The 19,813-nt window shown below is 37.5% G+C and overlaps 3 protein-coding genes and 1 pseudogene across 6 annotated transcripts; 3 read left to right on the plus strand and 1 right to left on the minus strand.

The window, feature by feature from the left end:
* Positions 1-1,343: 1,343 nt before the first annotated feature.
* On the plus strand, positions 1,344-2,285 carry LOC116125093 (annotated as a pseudogene).
* A 5,731-nt stretch (positions 2,286-8,016) lies between these two features.
* On the plus strand, positions 8,017-12,708 carry LOC116125151 (disease resistance protein RPM1-like). 4 transcript variants are annotated; one of them, XM_031410874.1, is made up of 4 exons: positions 8,017-10,544; positions 10,589-11,014; positions 11,130-11,283; positions 11,652-12,708. In XM_031410874.1, the coding sequence occupies exons 1-4, from the start codon at positions 9,923-9,925 to the stop codon at positions 11,668-11,670; spliced, it is 1,221 nt and encodes a 406-aa protein (XP_031266734.1). In that variant the 5' UTR covers positions 8,017-9,922; the 3' UTR covers positions 11,671-12,708. The 4 variants fall into 4 exon arrangements, with proteins under 4 accessions (XP_031266734.1, XP_031266732.1, XP_031266731.1 ...); XM_031410872.1 differs by having other exon boundaries at positions 8,017-11,014; positions 11,130-11,301; XM_031410871.1 differs by having other exon boundaries at positions 8,017-11,014; positions 11,130-11,292.
* A 1,684-nt stretch (positions 12,709-14,392) lies between these two features.
* On the plus strand, positions 14,393-15,914 carry LOC116125074. The gene is made up of 2 exons (XM_031410806.1): positions 14,393-14,862; positions 14,959-15,914. Exons 1-2 carry the CDS (start codon positions 14,631-14,633, stop codon positions 15,747-15,749), a joined length of 1,023 nt encoding a protein of 340 aa, XP_031266666.1. The 5' UTR covers positions 14,393-14,630; the 3' UTR covers positions 15,750-15,914.
* A 579-nt stretch (positions 15,915-16,493) lies between these two features.
* LOC116125150 (receptor-like protein kinase THESEUS 1) lies at positions 16,494-19,627 on the minus strand. The gene is made up of 2 exons (XM_031410869.1): positions 19,449-19,627; positions 16,494-19,280 (listed from the first exon to the last, which is right to left on the minus strand). Exon 2 carries the CDS (start codon positions 19,244-19,246, stop codon positions 16,709-16,711), a length of 2,538 nt encoding a protein of 845 aa, XP_031266729.1. The 5' UTR covers positions 19,247-19,280; positions 19,449-19,627; the 3' UTR covers positions 16,494-16,708.
* Positions 19,628-19,813: the final 186 nt, after the last annotated feature.

Raw genomic sequence — 19,813 nt, forward strand, 5'->3', positions numbered from 1 at the left:
AGTTACAATTTTATAAATATTTGAGTGTCTCCGGAACTCTTGTATGTTACCACCAGCCTTACGGTGGTGTCGTCTAAGATCCTCTATCGGTTTTTTTTTTTTTTTTTTTGGGGGGGGGGGGGGGGGGGGGGGGGAACAAGAGGCCCAATTTTTCTCTCCGAATACTCTTCATCCCATAAAAATAAAGCCATATCGAGCTGGAATTCTTCCTAACTTAGCAATGTCTGGGAAATTCCAACGTTCACTATTTTTTTCCAGTTACGTTTACATTAAATAATCAGTGTCCTGATCCTCTGCCAGCCATCCTGGAGGCGGCCAAATTTTGCTCCCCGAAGACATCAATAATCACCAATAAGCACCCTGTATGGCTGTGTTATATTCTCAATAACACATCTAATACTCAAATTTTTGTGTACAAGCAACAAAGTTGCTCATTAAACATTTTACATTATCAAAATATAGGAAAAAAAATGGATCGACTTTTCATGTTTCTAATTTGTTAAGTTCCCCAAATGAAAGAATAAAAGGATCACGAAAGCTTCCACAAAATATTACTGAGATTATTCAGGGTAATTAAACATGTACGCATAGATAAATAGATACATTTAGAAAGTCGTCCAACATTTCTTGGGGTAATTAAGATTGAAGAAGAAGATTGTATGAAGCCAAACTTGCTCTTCCAATTCTCTTCATCTCAAAAAATAATGCCAGATTGAGTTGAATTATTTTTATTGCAATTCCAGGATACAGTTAAACACTACCCCGTGTAACAACTCAATTATCTATTTGACTTAAATTTATGGATTTTTTTTCTATTGGTTGACGTGATTCCTATCAGAGATTCTTCTGCAAATTGCAACATTAGCTTTATCCAAGTTACGTTTACATTTAAATATTCAATTTCCTAATCTTTTGCCAGTCGTCCGGGAGGGAGGCAAATTTTGCTGTGTCAAGGCATCCATAAATCACCATGAGAGTACTCTGTACCTTCTGAATAAAGGAACGGCATGTGTTTTTTTGTTTCACCATTAAGCTCTGAAAATATAACCGACAAATCCCATGTTACTGTTGAGTAAAGTCATACCTCTAGAAAAGATAATGAAAGAAAACAACCACCTGGTTAGATCCTATAAATAGCATTGCAGAAACTGAGCTGTGGCATCTCTCAACCTCCTTCTAGTCTTTTTACAGCATTGAAAACCATGGAGACCGTAAAAGTTAGCTTCTTAGTAATCGTTGCAATAGTTTTGGTTTCAGGTGTAGCTCAAGTTTCAGAGGCCGGGGTACTTTTACCTGCACATACCCAACAAGTCCATGCTATGGCAAGAAAATAGAGTGCCCATATGCATGCCCGTACACTTCCTCCTCAGACCCCAATTCTAAAGTTTGCTATGTATTGTATTCGCCGTTTGCCAGGCTCAGTGACAACGTAAGTTAACAATTAACTAAACATAAAGTGTTTTGGAATATTGTTTTGGTATAATGATGTGTATTTTTTTATTTTCTGCAGACAAGAAAGCAAACTTGGACAGCCCTGGATCAGCTGCTATGATTCGTTTCACGGTGGCGACGGCATTGTCTTCTAATTCCATGGCAAGAGCAATGAGCACTTCAGCCTAGTTTCTGACCCCAATGCAAAAATGGCCGTTTCATTGGCCACCGCCCAGCCGGCCGCACCAGGGACTTTACCTGGATTCAGGCCTTGGGAACTCTTCTCAAATCTCACAAATCTCTCTTGAGGCCACCAAGGCTGCTGATGGGACAGTGAAGTTGACCATCTTAAGCTCGCTTGCAATGCGCGGACTTAGACATCCCGAGGGTCCACTACGTCTGGACTCTGAAGGAAAGAAATTAAAGTGGAGAGAGTTTCAAGCAAGAATAGTGCCATTGTCTCCCTGAAGGATAAGCTGAAATTTTGGGCAATGTGGTGCCAATAACCAAAGAAGACGACAGAATCACAAGTACCATATTCCAGCTGATGACTGCTTTGCCACTTGGAGGTTCAATTTAGGTTTTTAATCTGTCCGCAAAGGTTGATGGAGTGTTCTGGCAGGACTTACAGGCCTGATTTCGAGAACCCAGCTAAAACGTGTGTGGCAATGGCTGTTTTGGGAGGCGAAGAGAAGTATAAAACCGATACCCTCTTCCACAGAATGACTGGTAGATGTTCTCAACAGAAAGTACGGTGCAGACCAAGTGATCACAGAAGGATAGGTATGGCACCCTGGACTGCACCCGCAGGTCCTCTGCAGGATACGGAATTGTTTGCAAGAAATGAAAGCTGAAAAAAGTTGCTTGCTATGCAACTAAATGGAGTATCTTCGTTACTGGAATAATTGCTACAGATGTGCAAAAGATATGGCATTGTAATGTGGGTACTATCGTTTATTGTGCAAGTAACAGTCTGTTATGTTCTTATGGTGTAATGTTGGTTCAATTAGTGCAAGTCAGTATATTCGTTGAAGTGTAGGGATCGTGGAGTCGTATACAATTTCCCATTACAATCAACGTTCAATGACAACACAAAATCTTTTATTTACCAAAAATTAACATTGAAAACTCACAATGGTGAAGACATTTAAGACATTGTGGAGTATCAGTTTGATAGGACATGTTTAAAATAAAGCAAAACTAAGAAGCAGTATCAATTGATGACTTTCAACCCAAGGGGTTGGCTTGGCGATCAATGAGGTTTGCTCCTTCATTACTTTTGTGGTTCGAACCTTAGGTCACCTACCACATTGTGATTACCGTAATTATTGAGTTTGAAGGTGTTCAATGGATCCCGAAAAATAGTTAAGGTGCGGGCAAGCTGGCTTTGACAGTCTGGTCATTAAAAAAAAAAAAAAAATTGTTGTTGCTTGTTTGCAACCGCCAAGGACTTACCTACACCTGCGGTCCTACTCAATGATACAATGAATCTTTAGACTTCAGGTTCTCCTCAATTGTAAAAATTGTCGTAAAAGACAGAGCCTTCTTTCAATTACTATTCCAGAAAGGCTCATTTTGCCTGACATTCTAAATACTGAAAGCTTTTAATTGGACTAATCACAAATCTTTAGAAGTTCAGATAGAAAAATCGCTGCTCGTATAGGAGAGAATTCCGGATAAGCTAATAAAAACAAAGGAAGAAGTTACAGTGTAGTATAATTTTTATAGAAGAATCAACATGCAGAGAACTGTAGAAGACATTCTCTTATCTATTCCAAACAACGGATAATCACATATTTTTCACCATCAAACTAAAAAGTCTACACAATCGTCAAACATAGAATCAATCATCAAAATTGCTCACATGAGCCTATGCATCATAAAATTGGATCTGAAGGTTTGATGTCAGTGAAAGTGAGATATAGCAGAGGCTGCGGTGAACTTTGCTGTAGAAACCGTGGGTTCCTGACTTCCTTCTTATCCAAGAATAAGTTATTTAGAAGCGCAAAACAGGATTTAAAAGCATGCAAAAGGAATTGGAGACAATCAGACCTTTCCTCAAAGATGCGAACGCAAGAGCAGCAGCTGAAGAAGAAAAAGAAAGCAATGAAGGTGTCTTAACTTGGTAAAACCAGTGAGGGAAGAGCTTATCGGATTGAAGATGTCATTGGTGAGTTCTCTTCACCGTGGCATAACTTCCCCACAGCAATGCCTTTGTGTGTCCTTTACAAAATCACTCTTTTAATAAATTAATACTGAAAAACTCTTTTACATTTTATTAACCCAAAAACTAACAAATTTACACAAAACTATCGTTCTATTATCATAAACTTGTTATTATAATAAACAATTTGAAGAAGCCACATCAAATATGATGCTGGTGTCATAAAAATGAACACTTATCCAGTGAAGTGAAAAACCCTGAATCTTAAACGACTTGTCTAGAAACCAGAATGGGTAATCCGTTGACAGAGACATAATGCTTGCAGCACATAATCTCTATGGACCTAATGACAGGATCAAATTGGATTTAAATGACTACTATTGGAATCGCAGAACAGGTTGAAGAGTGATTGTATTCGACATACTAAAACTGCTATACCAACATGTTTTTTCTATTACATGTATCAAGCTTTTGAGATTAGGAAGACCAGTTATGGATAGATCATAGAGTAGTTCAAAATAATAAAAATTAGGAAGCAGCATTCAGCAGATAACTTTCTAGGCATTGATTAAAACCTAATGCAGAAGCAGTTGTCTTTGATGGCTTGCTACTCTCTTCAACTTCCGACTCATATGCCACAATGACAACGATCGAAGTCTCATGTTCTCCTATTGCAGTCAATTGGAAAGTTGTTTATATACGAGAAACCAAGATTCAGGTGGCCCCTTCAACCACTGCAGTGAGATTATATGCAGACACTCATCAAGCTCAACAATTCTCCTTCTGGTAACTCATATTTGACACACTAGCGTTTGTACCATAGAGAATGGCAGAAAATTTCACCACAATTGATCAATTAGGATTAACAGAGAATTAAACATAAAACCCACTACCATATTAACTATTCTATGTAACTGAAAATAAATAACTAAGAATGAAGGGACAAGACTCACCAGAGCCAAACTTGAAGAGCAGGACTGAACGAGGCCACCATCTCTTCAACAAGTTCCACTTCCTCACTAAATTTGGGACAATCTTTGGAATGATAAATCTCATATCTTTGTCAGAGCTTTCCAGAATGTTCCCATCTCAACACCAGCCTTTACTTGGGATTTAACTTCCTCTCATGCCGCTGCGTGCGAGTTGTGAGAAGTGGTTTTACAGAAATCAACATAGTTTACAGGGTCGACTGATAGAATCATATATAGGAAGTTGCGCATAATTAGAATGAGGAATTAAGGGCACCAGGGTAATCTTTCTTTATGTAGGACAAAGGCATTAAAGTGACATTAATAGATTCCAATTTCGTCATTTGCTCTAAACCTTATTTAATAATACGTATTTTATTTTAAACAATTATTCTAGGGAGACTTTTTCCTACCCAACGTTTGCTTAATTTCAAAATATCATTTCCCACCTAAAGGTTTCAAAATACCATTTTCCAGCCAAGTGTTATATTCCGTTAATACCCAAAATATACTTCACTTTCTCAACCGGCATTCAGCAAGTTATCAAGAGCCAGAGTAAGAGGGTTTTGTAATAGAGGCTAGAGGATTGAATGATGGTGATCGATTGATATATTTACCGTTGGAATCAGTCGAAAATTAACTAAGAACTAGAAACTTTAGCTTTGCGACGATTGACAATCAGCGAGAAATTAGGTATCAAACTAAGAGGAGTTTTATAGAGAAGAGATCAAAAGTTCAAATGATGAACGGAGAGAATTTTTGCCATCAGAATTGGCCGAAATCGGCTTTGGGTATTAACGGAATATAAACTTCGGGTAGGAAAGTGGTATTTTGAAACTTTTTGGGTGGGAAAGGGTTTGAAAGGGAAACCTTGGGTGGGAAAATGTCATTATCAAAATTGTCCAACTATGTCCTTTTAAACAACATCCTTATATTTACACTCATGTAATCTGTGCCAACTATCACCCTTTATATTTTCAAAATTCATCTAATTTGTGATAATCAATGCCTTTTTAATCCATCACCAATAGTCAACCTGCAGGGAGACTAATTTGCTCCATTATTCCATGGTTGACCATACCCTTTAGAAGGAGTTGTCTTTGATGTTGGCACCTCTTGTTCTTCAGACACATGCACAATCAAATTCTCTGTTCTATCTCCAATTGCTGTCAGCTGGAAAGTTGTTTATATGCGGAAATCCCAAGGTTGGTAACTCATATTTGACAGACACATCTACCATTGTACCATATAAGATGTTAAACTACAAAATCCAATAATTAACTAATTAGAATTAGTATATAAGGCTTTTTCTGTTCTATTAATCAAGCTTGCTTACAAGATGCAACACGAGGCAGTGGCCAACTGGGGAGCGTTAGCCCTAGTCAACCAAAAATTGCTTATGTGATCATCACTCTGCTACTGATCAAAAGACGAAAGCTTATTTAATTGATATCAGCAGTTATTCATTCATACTAGCGCTGTAACTTATTGTATATCTTTAAAAAAAATCACATTCTGCTGGTTTGATATCGTTAAAGTGAGTAAAGTGAGTAAGAAAAAGTGAGGTATGGCAGAGGCTGTGGTTAACTTCGCTATAGAAACTGGGGTTCCTTCTTAACCACGAAATCAAGTTGCTTGGTAGTGCAAAACAAGAAGTAAAATCATGCAAGGGGAATTAGAGAGCATCAGAGCTCCTCAAAGATGCCGACGCAAGAGCAGCAGTGAAGAAGAAGGAGAAAACAATGACGATGCTTAACTTGGGTGACGCAAGTGAGGGAGAAGCGTATCGTATTGAAGATGTCATTCACGGGTTCTCTTTCACCGTGGCACGACTTCCCAATGCGGCCGGCCTTATGGGTGTTCTCCATAAAATCACTCGTTCGTAAAGAAAATGAACGTGGTTGTGAAATTGGTAATGAAATCCAAGATATCAGATTATAACTTGATTACATGATAGGAAGAGCTGACAAATATAAATTCAGCTCCACAGATCATAGATCAAGCAGTGGAAACAGAAATATTGTAGTTGTTCAAAGGGGTGATATTGTGCTTGAAACAAACCGTTTTGGTTGTTAGCTGAAGCTGGAAAATTGGCGGCAAATGCAGAATTTGAAGTGATGAAGAATGGCCTCGTAGCAGTTCACCAAAGCTGATTTTTGGACATGAAGAAGTGGTTGTTTTTGGTGGATTCAGCACACATTAAGCTGTCAACTTTATTTTATGTTAATGTGATGTAAATTTAGTTGTTAAAGTTGTATGGTTAAAATGTATTTGATATTAAAATATGTCTGCACACTAGGTACAACAGTGATGTAAAAGATTGTATAAACTCTGTTTTTTATCTTAATGAAAAGGTAGAGCACATTTTACATAACAACTCTTCTCTGCTCTTTCAACTTTGCCTTCAGCTCTCTTGTTTCGTCTTTCTTCTCATCTTCTCCGTAGCTCCTGGTGCATTCTCCAGCTCCAAAAACCAACAATAGCACACAACTTTCAGGGACTCGAATTTGGGATACCATGTTGGATCCTTCTCTTAGGAGACCATATTAGATCATTTTTTTACTCTTTTACCATCAAGGTTTGATGAGTGTTGTAACTAATGAATTAACACAAACAATTGAACACACAAACCACAAGAAAATCAAGAACAACAATAACACGGATTTTACCGTGGTTCACTTATCCAAATTGGATAAGTTACGTCCACGTTGAGTTTCGGAAATGAAAGAGCTCGCTGCACTACTTATTAATTAAGATCCAAACAAGAACAACTACAAACTAGTTCTAACTCTCACTAATTACAGGAAAATCTCATCGTAACTAACCTTAGAGAAACTCCCTAGGAATCCCTAAGAACAAGAGCAAAAAACCCTCTTGATTGACTAACCAATTACCCAATCAACCCAAGTTACAAAGATTTTCCCAAATCGACTGAAACCCTAACCGAAAGAGTAAGAGAGCAGGGTTCTTTCAACAGAGACAAAGTCGCGTGTCAGAAAAATAACTGTACATCCTCTTTTATATCGTTGAATCAATGAAGCTTCTCAGCCATCCGATCAGAGTTGGATCAACGACCAGGATCCAATACAGACTAATTTAAAAAACAGAGTGTTTCATTAATCCCCAAAATGACCTCATTTCAGTCTTCACTTCAACAATGAGATATATATACCGATGAAAATCACACAAAAGTTTGATTTTCCAACACCAGGAGACATAGACAAAATGAACGAAATGAACTGGTCACTACGCTGAGAGAATACTTGCAGAAAGAAGAGTTATATATGATTGTGTTGGACCAGGGGGTAGCTTTTGAAGATTTCTTATATAAGTGCTACGAATTTGATTATTAAGCAAAAGTAGGGATGGTTTTAAAATTCTCCCATTTTAAAATAAAAAAGAATATAACATTAAATAGAAGTTTTAATGAGTTTTACCCCGTGTTATCTCTAAGTGGCTCGTTGTATTCCAACTTTTCTCAAAAAGTCTAAGAAGATAAGGAAAAGGTGCAGTATTGTAGTGGTTGACTGGTTGGATCTCCGATAAGAGGCCGGTAAGTAAACGAAGGAGAATTACATATGTCAAAAACTTAAAATCTACACATAGTGATCAGTGATCATATACATCTATCTGGTTTTGATGTCATTGAAGTAAGTAAGAAAAAGTGAGATATGGCAGAGGCTGCAGTGAGCTTCGCTCTAGACACCTTGGGTTCCTTGCTTAAACAAGAGATCAAGTTGCTCGGAAGTGCAAAACAAGAAGTTAAAGACATGGAAGGGGAATTGGAGAGCATTAGAGCTTTCCTCAAAGACGTAGACGCAAGAGCAGCAGCTGAAGAAGAAGAAGGAGAAAGCAACGAAGGTGACTTAATTTGGGTAAAACAAGTGAGAGAAGAAGCTTTTCGCATTGAAGATGCCATTGATGAGTTCTCTTTAGCTGTGGCAAAATTTCAGCATGGCAGTGGCCTTCTTGCTGTCATTGGTAAAATCAATCGTTTCCTCAAGAAACTGAAGCTGCGGCGTGAAATCATCAAGGAGATCCAGAATATCAAATCATCACTTGCTCAAATAAAACGAAGAGCAGAAAGCTATCAGCAGTTGAGGTTCATAGGTCAAGGATCAAACAGTGGAACCACTTATGGTCAACATGACTCCCGAGTTGGTTCCCGATTCATCAAAGACCATCATGTTGTGGGCTTTGTTTCTACAAGAAAAAAACTGACTGATCTCTTGGTGAAAGGAACACCGAAACGCTCGGTGATTGCGGTGGTGGGCGAAGGAGGACTTGGCAAGACCACTCTAGCTGGAAGAATTTATGACGACCCCACCGTGGAAAAGTACTTCGAATATTACCAGATCTGGATCACCGTTGGGAAAGAATCCAGCAAGATAAATCTGCTGAGGTCAATTGTACAGAAATTTCGTTGTCCAACAGAAAGAGAGATAAAAGAAATGCAAGAAGATGAGCTGATCAGCACGTTGGAAAAACACTTGGAGGACAAGCGTTACATGGTTGTGTTTGATGACGTGTGGCCAATTCCATTTTGGCAGAATGTAGAGCAAGCTCTACCTGATCACAATACAGGGAGCCGGATAATGATCACGACGCGGAAGATGATGATTGCTAAGGTAATACCATTCTCAATAATCCACGAGCTTGAAGCTCTATCTTTGCAAGAGGCAATGGAACTTTTCTGTAAAAAGACATTTGGCGTTGATGCGTGTTGTCCTCCAAGGTTGGAGAAACTTTCTATAAGCATAGTTGAAAAATGTGGAAGACTACCACTAGCAATTGTTGCTGTAGGTGGTCTTCTGTCAACCAAAGACAAGTCTGAGTATGAATGGAGAAAGTTTTTAGATAGCCTGAGCTCAAAATTAGGAAACGATCCCTATCTAAAAATCAGTTGTACTAAAATTTTATCCAGTAGTTATTATGATCTTCCTCTCCACATCAAATTATGTCTTTTGTACTTCGGCTTGTTTCCATATAACTACTCAATTTCATGTGGAAGACTAATGCGCCTGTGGATAGCCGAGGGTTTTGTCGAATACGACGAAAACCAAACACTTGAGGAAGTTGCAGAAAATTATTTGATTGAGCTCATTGACAGAAGCTTGGTTCAGGTTGTGAAAAGAGATATTTCTGGAAGAATCAGAAGCTGCAAAGTCCATGGTCTAATGTATGAGATCATACTCCAAAAGACGAAAGGATTGGATTTTTGTCGAGTCCTGAAAGAAGAGCATTCAAGTCTCCACAGTAGTACAACGCGGCGCATTTCAATACACAAAAGAACTGATCATGTTACAGAGAGTATAAAGGGCTCAAAGATCCGTGCTGTTTTATTCTGCCTGATAGTTTCATGACTACATTTGTTGGGGATTTCAAGCTTTTAAAGGTGCTCGATTTTCAAAATTCTTCTCTAAGTTATCTTCCTGAAGCAGTGGGAAAAGTACTGTTCCATTTATATTATTTAAATCTGAGAAATACAGGAGTAAAAAAACTTCCCAAGTCCATAGGTAAGCTTGTCAACTTAGAGACTTTGGATTTGACGCTGTCTCGCGTGAAAAAACTTCCAGCTGAGATAAAAAACCTGAAAAAATTGCGGTATCTAAGGGTATACAACTTGCACATTATCGGTGATGTTATCGGAACTGGAAGAGGAATTACAATACAGAAGGGTTTTGGGACTTTAACGGATCTGCAGAAGCTATATTCTGTGCGAGCAGACACTGAAGTACTAAAAGAGCTAATGATGCTAAGGAAATTGGGAAAATTGGGCATTACTTTAACAAATGGAAGTGGGAAGTATCTATGTGATTTCATCGCAAAAATGGAACATCTTGAATCTCTGATTGTAGATTCAACAAGTAGAAAAGAGATTATTGACATAGAATGCGTGTCTTCTCCTCCTCGATATCTTAAACGCCTCTGCTTAACGGGGACTATGAAGAAAATGCCAATCTGGATTCGTGAGCTTGAAGATCTAAACAGAATAGATTTAGATTTATCGGTCGTGAGCTTGAAGATCTAAACAGAATAGATTTAGATTTATCGGGATTACGTGAAGATCCCATCAGCATCCTTCACTCCCTGCCTAATTTATTTGAGCTTAGGCTCAAAGATACATACCATGATAAGCACCTGCATTTCAAAGATGGTTGGTTCCCGAAACTCCAACAGTTGAGTCTCCTCATCTTTAGCGGACTGGAAATGGTGACAATAGACAAAGGTGCAATACCTGATCTCAGACATTTGGAGATTGGCCCATCCCCATTGTTGAAGGATAATATAACCGGAATTGAGCATCTGGGAAAACTGGAGGGTTTTAAATCTATCTACAAGTTGAGCTCAACTGTGATGGGAAAGTATTTAACGAAGATAGTCCTCAAGGTGGCGCTTGGTTGTAACAAATACAGATCCAAAGCCCTGAAGATTGCCGCAGCAGTTAATGGTAAATAGTAATATTTATCTATAACTTTGTTCTGCATACGAGGTACAGGGTACTAAAGGGAACAATATTTTCACTTTCCTAAATTAATATCGAGTTTCTTACGTTTGTTAAATAGGTGTAACATTGGTGGCACTTGAAGGGGAAGAAAAAGACAGATTGGTGGCAATTGGAGATCAATTCGATCCTATTGACCTCATCTTTGCCATACGTAAGAAGATTGGCTATGCCGAATTAATAACTGTGGAAAAGGATCACACAATCAGGAACGGGTAAATGAGGTAGTATGGGTAATTAACTGTTTGATATTTTTTTAGGAAGTAAAATTCATCCTTTATTGCTTTCTGTTTAATTAGGTTCGTCATTGGACAGATCACTATATAATTAAAAATGTTAAGATATAATACAACTTGCAAGATCGTTAGTTTCGCTCCGTTGAAAAAAAAAAAAAAAAAAAACTAGTATGGATGTCGCAGAACAGGTTAAAGAAATATTATATTCTTCAGTACAGTAATATGCATCTATACATGTAATGTGGCGTTTTGCAAAGCACAACGCCACATTACATGTATAGATTCACGGTACTTTTTATTCATTTTGGTTTGAATATGTTATTTAATGAGATGATTGTGTTTTGTAGGTCTAAATGTCAGTTTTGAGCGTAAGTAACATAACTTGAGCTCTACAACTCAGAATGATCTAAATTTGGAAACTACGGAAAGCTAAGAAGATTTGAGGGTTCGGAAATTCACTCTTGGAAGCGGCTACTTGGGAAAGCAAGTCAAGCAACGTAGAGAGATAAGAATTTCATTTCTTCTTTGTTTTTCAGAATGTTTTCAGATTTTATTATGTTTGTCAACTTTTATAGCATGAACTAAATTATTTTGCTAGGACTAAGATGTAGCCTATGTTATGAAGATACGATTTATGTTGTTTGAATAATTTCATGTACTATTTTCATGATTGAGTGTTTACTACTATGTTTAATGTCTTTGAATGATTGATCCCCATTCAATTAAAGTGTTGTTGATGATGAGACTGAAAAGTGATTTGTGATGTTAGCCTCGTGTAATAAACATTTTAGATTGAGCGAAAACTAGAGATAAATAAATGCGATATGTGTGACCTTAGATAAAATTCCATAGAGTTTAGTTAATCTAGAACTATTAAACTTCCATTTTGATTCGGAAGGGTAATACGAAAGGGTGCGGTGGGAGCATCAAACAAGTTAGGGAATTCGGTTATCAGTCAGAAAGAGATGATTGGATTAATAGAATTCATAAGTTGTATCGAAATAATTAGGTGAAATCGGATGCTCTAGTGTTTTTCTCTTATAGAATTAATCATATTTTTAGATTTGGGTTGTTATTAATTTTTTGTTTTATTGTTCATTAGTTTTTTAATTTTAGTTTCAGTATTCAATCACTCAACTTTCGATTCTACAATAAGTGTTTAAACTAGATAACTCGGTATTTAATAGGTTACTTTCCTCGTGGAAATGATTCTTTACTCTTCATTAAATACTTCCTTCATCATGCCCCGCTCCTGTGCAAGTCTGTGAGAAGTGATTTTACAGAAATTACATAAGTTTACAAGCTCAAGTGATAGAATCATGTATAGAAAGTTGTACGTATTTAGAATGAATAATAACAATAGGGCACCACGGCATCTTTCTTTATGGAGGACAAAGGCATTAAACTCCCTTCCCCTTTTTTTTTTTTTTTTTTTTTTTTTTTTTTTTTTTTTTTTTTTTTTTTTTTTTTTTGTTAATTAGAAGTCTTAGAGTCAATTTATGTATATTTTATATTTTAACTAATCTTTCAAGTTTTAAAGTTGGTAATTGAATAAATTCCTTCAAACACCACCTCTATTGAAACTCATGAAAACTCAAACTCAATAACCTTTTACTCTTTTACCATTCCCACCCTCCACCCCATATGTAATAGATTCCACTTTCGCCTTTGTCTAAATCCTGACATTAAATAAAAATATAATTCTTACTCTATTTTTTCCTTTAAATATAATTATATATTTATTATTTTCTTTAAAACCATACATACCCTTTTTTAATATAATTCGTACTCTACTTTTCTTTAAATATAATTATATATTTTCTTTAAAATCATATATAACCTTTTCAATCCTACTATATAATTAACACTTTCATGTTTAAACAGATAAACTAAAGGTAAATGATTTTTTTTTGTTCAGCTTGAGTAACGTTTAGTAATTTGCTTTATTGTATGTATTGTATATAAAAATATTAACTATAGGGATAAAGTGATAATGTCACTTCTTAAACATAAAATATGACATAAGTTTTTTTTTTTAATAACCACGGTATTTGTGTCAGCTTATATGCACCTCAACTAATCTTTCAAGACCTTGAAACTATCGATTATATAAGAGTTTCAGTGACTATTCCTATTAACAACCAAAGAACAATGTAAATATTTAGACGTAGTTTCAATAAACCTATGCATTTCCCTAGAACGCATCTTGCAATTCTCTTATGATATTTCACTTATTCAATCAACCTTCACTACTTTTGTCTCAAATCTTTCTCAATTAGTTTCTTCCATTTCTCCATTATCTTTTTTCTTCAACTCTCATACTTATGGGGCCGCTTCATCTTCAAGAGTACATATGTGATTATTTGACAACCCAATAATGAAATAACATCCTAAGGTTCATGATTGATCGTCTTAATACACTAAACAATAAGATTTAATTCAAACTGGGTTCAACCTTGCAAATAAGTACTGACAAAAATTTATATAAACAATGTCTTTATCTCAATATATATTGTATGAAGATCCTGTTTTCACAGCTTCGATTTAAAATATTTGTTGTAAAATATGAGATTTGTTAGAGTGGAGTAATGAACAATGTCTTATATTCATATATGCAGATGAATAATTGTATCACCATTATTTCTCTAATGAGTAAACCATGTTGCAGAAACTTACAATCTTTATAATCAAAATGCTGAGACAGAACAGCAATTTAGAAAATGGCTGGTTGTTTCTTTGCAAATAATAATGAACGGATATTGAAACTGCAGAACAAGTTGAAGAATGATTATATTCACAACAAAGAACCGTGATATTAGGGTGCAACAGGAAACAACACAATATGTGCATAAGTTTTGCAGAGCTGGAAACCGTGTTTTTATCACATGGACTAAGCATTTTTTGTGGCACTGAATATTATGCCCCTACATGTGCTTGTAGATGGCTTATTGCCTTCACTTTCTCAATAAAAGAAACCAGTCTCGCATATTGTAGCCCCAGAAAACGTTGAACGTTGTAAAGTCTTGTTATACGCGTTGAATCTAAGTAGCTATAAGCAAGACTCTTCGCGGAGATAAACAATCTGCCTTCTTATGGGCCTAAAGGCAACATGTCAACTTGCCAATTTCGAATCAGAACTACAAGCTCCAAAGCATTGACCAAGATTAACTATCTGGCAAAAGAATTTAAGTAACCAACAAATTTCCAGATTCTTTAAGAATAAATAATCCCACTTGTTGACTTTTATAAAATGAGCAATTAAGAAAGTTAGTACTTGTGCAGTTGAGTTTTAACATCTAATTGGTTGGTCTTTGATATCTTCAAGCATGAAGGTCTCAAGCAGCAATAGTTTCTTGATCATTCTTTTAATTGCAGTTTCCGTTGCGGTAGGAATCAATGCAGCACCACAGAGTTTGACCTGTAGCACGAGAAAAAGCCCGTGCTTTCTTAAGAAGATTACTTGCCCATACGAATGCCCAACGACAACACCAAGTGATCCTAAGGCGAAAGTTTGCTATATCAATTGTAATTCTCCCATATGCAAGGCTGAGTGCAGAAGTAAGATCATTAGTATTCCAACTATTATGTTCTTCGCAAATAATTATTGATGTAATGAGCTTTAAAACTAACCACTTAATGCTTTGGTAATTGCAGATCGTAAACCAAACTGCAATAGCCCTGGAGCAGCCTGCTTGGACCCCCGCTTCATTGGTGGAGACGGAATTGTGTTCTATTTCCATGGAAAGAGAGATGAGCATTTCAGCTTAGTATCCGATTTTAACCTTCAAATCAATGCTCGTTTCACTGGCCTCAGGCCAGCAGGCAGAAGTAGGGACTATACTTGGATTCAAGCCCTTGGTTTCCTCTTTGATTCCCACACCTTCTCTCTCGAGGCTACTCAAGCAGCCACATGGAATGATGACGTTGACCATCTGATATTCACTTACAATGGAAAAGAATTTGTCATACTTGAAGGCCATCTCTCTTCTTGGGAATCTCAAGAAGGCAACCTGAGAGTTGAGAGAACTTCAAACAAGAACAGCGTCTTGATCACTCTCCCGGAAGTTGCTGAAATTTCAGTTAATGTGGTACCTGTGACAAAGGAAGATGATAGAATTCATAACTACCAGATACCTTCTGATAATTGTTTTGCTCACTTGGAGATACAATTCAGATTCAGTGGCCTATCCTCAAAAGTTGAAGGAGTACTTGGCAGGACTTACCGGCCAGATTTCCAGAATCCTGCAAAGCCAGGAGTGGCAATGCCGGTTGCGGGAGGTGAAGACAAGTACAGAACTTCATCACTTCTCTCTTCAAATTGTAATTCTTGCCTCTTCAACCCAGCTGGAGCTTTTGACCAAAAGAATGCATTGCTGATGGATTACAGCACACTGGATTGTACTGGTAGTGCCACCAGTGGAAATGGAATAGTTTGCAGGAAATGAGAATGAGAACTGTAAAATGCTTACAGAACAATTCAATCTACTGTTCCTAAAAAATATTTGAAGATTGGCCAATAGAAACGAAATGGACTTTGCTCTGTTATGAATAATAGTATTTTGTTGTTCAACTTTCGTTAACTTTTATATCTGTAATTGAAATTTTCATTGCTTAAACGTAAGACTTATATTACTGCTTCCAAATCCGACACATGATAGAAACATCTTTCTAATCAAAATCTCATGTATTTTTATATACTTTTGTACTTAAAAACTTCTCAAAAGAGCTTGGTCAAAACACTGTAATATAATTGACAAAAAGTGTTAGTTTTTAGTATCTGTAACATTCTGATTTCTGAAGCCAAGAATTTCTCTTTGGCAATCCTCTTGATGTAGATGGATGTAGTGATGTACACAAAAATGTTAAGCTGGTTCTTTCAGTATTTGCCCAGCGCGAATACTTACAAATTTTTGCATTGCAGAACTTAAAATGTAGAGGGACTATTGTCAGAAAGGCTGGCTAAAATGTCTACTCTTTGTGCTAATCAAAGAAAAATATAAAGACAATATATCTACACAAGTCAATGAAATCACAAGATAGTAAGGAATGCTTTATATTCTGTACTACTTCAGTGAATAAAAAGATAAATAAGGCAATACATTTTTCATCATCTGGTAATTGTGTAAAGAAAAAATATGGACAACTGAAATCCAGCTAAATTTTAAATCAAGACAAACAGAAAACACCTTACATGCAATATCTGATGGATTAATTGGCACCCATCATTCAACTATAATACAAACTGAATATTGTATGGGCAAAAAATTGAGGTAAAAGAACAGAGTAAATGTGATAATTAACCTTCAATTGTTCACTTGGGATATTTCAAAAAATGCTCAAGGCCATGACTCAAATTTTCATTAGGAAGGGTGGCCGAGATCACTGCTGCATGGGAGTCGTCTTCTCATCTTCCACGAGGATTTACAAGCTGTGAAAATACAGCACTTGTGGCAACATCTTCGCCATCATCATCAGCGCGAGAGTTCCCCCCATCAATCATACTTACACTGTTGTCAAATGGCTCAAGTGGTGTCAACTGAATACCAGGGATATGATTTGTGCTGTTATCTTCAGGTTCCATGAGAGCAGAAGAGGTCTCCTCGAGCTGGAAAGCATATTCAAGGTTCCACAAGACATCTCCCATTGATGGCCTGTCAACCCCGTGTTCGGCTAGGCACTTCTCAGCTGTCTCCCCAAACTTCTTAAGAGAAGCTAGATTCACCTTGCCCACGAGGTTAGGATCCATGATTTGATCCAACATACCCTTCTTTTGCCAGGTCATTGCCCATTCTGCTATATTAACCTGCTCCCTTGGCAAAACAGGATTTAAAGCTGGTCTAGTGCAAAGAACTTCCATCAAAACTACTCCAAATGAATACACATCTGATTTCTCCGTAAGCTGCTGCCTTCTGAAGTATTCAGGATCAAGATAACCAAAACTACCCTTAACAGCAGTGCTGACATGGGTCTGATCAAGAGAAGGACCTGTTTTTGAGAGGCCAAAATCAGCAACTTTCGCTACAAAATTCTCATCCAAGAGAATGTTCGTAGTCTTCACATCTCGGTGAATAATGCTTTGAGCTGCACCAGTGTGAAGATAATGAAGTCCTCTAGCAGCCCCAATGCATATTTCAAGTCGTTGCTTCCATGATAGAGGTGGTAGATCTGTTCCATACAGGTGGCTCCTTAGGGGGCCATTGGCCATATATTCATAAACAAGAATCATTTCTGAACGCTCATCACAGTAACCAATAAGAGAGACAAGGTGGCGATGGCGGAGCTTAGATAACATTTCAATTTCAGTTCGGAATTCAGCGAGACCTTGTTCGGATCTAGGATTTCCTCTTTTGACAGCAACTTTAGTCCCCTCTTCCAGTGTTCCCTTGTATACCCTGCCAAAACCACCAACCCCAAGAAGCAGGCTCTCATCAAATTTATTGGTTGCATCTAGGATTTCTTGGATCGTGAAGAAGCGGCCAAGACTGGAGGAAGCTAAGGAAATGCAGCTCGCTGTCCCACTCTTTTGGGAAGTTGTGGACATCTTCGTCAAGGTCAGAGAGTTTCCATACAAGGGCAAAGGCAACCATGGATGCCCCTGGTGAGGAGTCTTTGATTTGCGGGCTACTAAGCAACAATAACAGACAACAACTAGCACCAATGCAGCTACAGCTCCACCAACCGAGCCAATTATAATTCGAAGTTTGTTGTTATTAGAGGGTTTCTTAGGAAGGAGACCCTCAACAGAAGAGAGCCCATCCAAACTTTTAGCTTCATTACTGATCTTCATAATCTCCAACCCGTTCATAGTTGCGTTAGTAATATCTGCTGCAATATCTGGACCAACACTAACATTCAAAGTATGGGAATCTGTGGATGAGTTGGAGACAAAGTCTTTGTAGTAGGGTACCTTCAGGCCACTGGTCAAGCTTGAGAGGTCAACACTTCCCATAGCAATATAATCGTTGATGTATAAATTAAACACTAGATTGTTCAGAGACTCACTCACGATATCACAGAAATGTACCCGAACAAAGTACCTGAAGTTTGGATCAACAGGGAAGACCCAGGTTATGTTGTAGTTCGTACCAGCAACATTTGCATCCCCCATGGCTACAGCAGTGGCATAAACCCAATTCGGAGCTGTTTCACTTGTGACAGAAGCTGGGTATTGAATGGAGGAAGGACTAACAGAAACTCTCACAGCAGAGCCGTCTACATGAAGGTATTTCTCGTCATTCTCCCAAGTTCTTCCAAGGGTATCATTTTGAGCAGAGATCCACGGACCCCCCATGTTTAACCGATAAATGGTTTCAAAGCCAAGATCAGAAAGACCACTAAAAGGGGCAGATGGATGTAGAGCCAATGCCTGGTCAGGGAAGAGTGCATCTGGGATGGAGACAACTTCAATTGCATTAACAAAGGCAACTGAATTGTTTGAGGGAACGAAGTAAAGCGTAAAGGTATCAGAAGTCACATTGATTGCATACTCCTTGAACATAGAAGAACCATTATAGTTCTTGAAAGTGAAATTGCTCAAGAGCACAAATTGGTCAGTGGCTACAGTGAATGAAGCAGAATTCAGGTTGTTTCCGGAGTTTGAAAGAGGACAGAAATAAAGCCGGACCCAATGCCGACCTTTTTGCTCAATTTCAAACTTGTAAGAAGATGTGGCTGAAAAGATTCTAGCAGATTGGTATACAGGAGATGGAACACTAGAATTGGAGCTAGCAACAACAGAATTGGCACTTTTCAACACACGAGAAGATTGTGCAGAATCAGGAAGAAAAGTTCTACCTAGATAGGTAACATTTTGTGAAGAACCACAAGAAATTAGGTAGTTATCAGCTGGACTGTATGAGGCATATGAACTTCGACATACCAACTCAAAGAGAAAAATAGCTAGAACTATAGGCACCCACTTCCCCGATTTCATCTTCACCATTGGCAATACAGCCTAGCTTCTAATATAATGAGATCTGAAAAGCACAAATTCACAAACTATATCTTCAAATCTCCAGATCTATCCAACCAATGCCAATCCAACTAACCTCTCTAAAAACTTTCAGAAACAATGTGAAAAAAAAAAACAAAAAGCACTACAACTTCTTTAAGAATAAGGATGAAAGCTTTAAGAATACACTCACCTCAGGAACAGGAAGAGAGCTAAAATGGTTAGAACGAAGTAGAAGCTGAACTGGGTAAGATAGACAGGGAAAAACCCAGTTGAAGAAACAAGACTGCCGCAATCAAAGTTGAAGAAGAAAAGCTTTTTTAGTGTAACTACATACAATAACAACCCTTTCCAGGCTGTTGATTAGGCTGTCACTACAGAGAGGAAATGAGAGGACCCCACTAGAACAATTTCATTCAAAGTCGCACTCACAATAAACATATACGTAGATACAGCCATACAGGGATAAACATGACTTCCCATTAAATCCAATCCCAGCTGTTAATTTAAGGATTTTGTTGTAGGCCTGTAGGGTCGATTCTGATATTGCATACATTG

The sequence above is a fragment of the Pistacia vera genome, unplaced genomic scaffold (genome assembly GCF_008641045.1).
Source record: "Pistacia vera cultivar Batoury unplaced genomic scaffold, PisVer_v2 Contig160, whole genome shotgun sequence".
Classification (NCBI taxonomy): Eukaryota; Viridiplantae; Streptophyta; class Magnoliopsida; order Sapindales; family Anacardiaceae; genus Pistacia; species Pistacia vera.

Bases quoted from the DNA above. Each gene is read 5' to 3' on its own strand.
- LOC116125151 (XM_031410872.1), top strand. From the start codon at position 8,235: ATGGCAGAGGCTGCAGTGAGCTTCGCTCTAGACACCTTGGGTTCCTTG.
- LOC116125150 (XM_031410869.1), bottom strand. From the start codon at position 19,246: ATGGTGAAGATGAAATCGGGGAAGTGGGTGCCTATAGTTCTAGCTATT.
- LOC116125074 (XM_031410806.1), top strand. From the start codon at position 14,631: ATGAAGGTCTCAAGCAGCAATAGTTTCTTGATCATTCTTTTAATTGCA. The intron at 14,863-14,958 runs GTAAGATCATTA...TGGTAATTGCAG, and splicing joins ATGCAAGGCTGAGTGCAGAA to ATCGTAAACCAAACTGCAAT.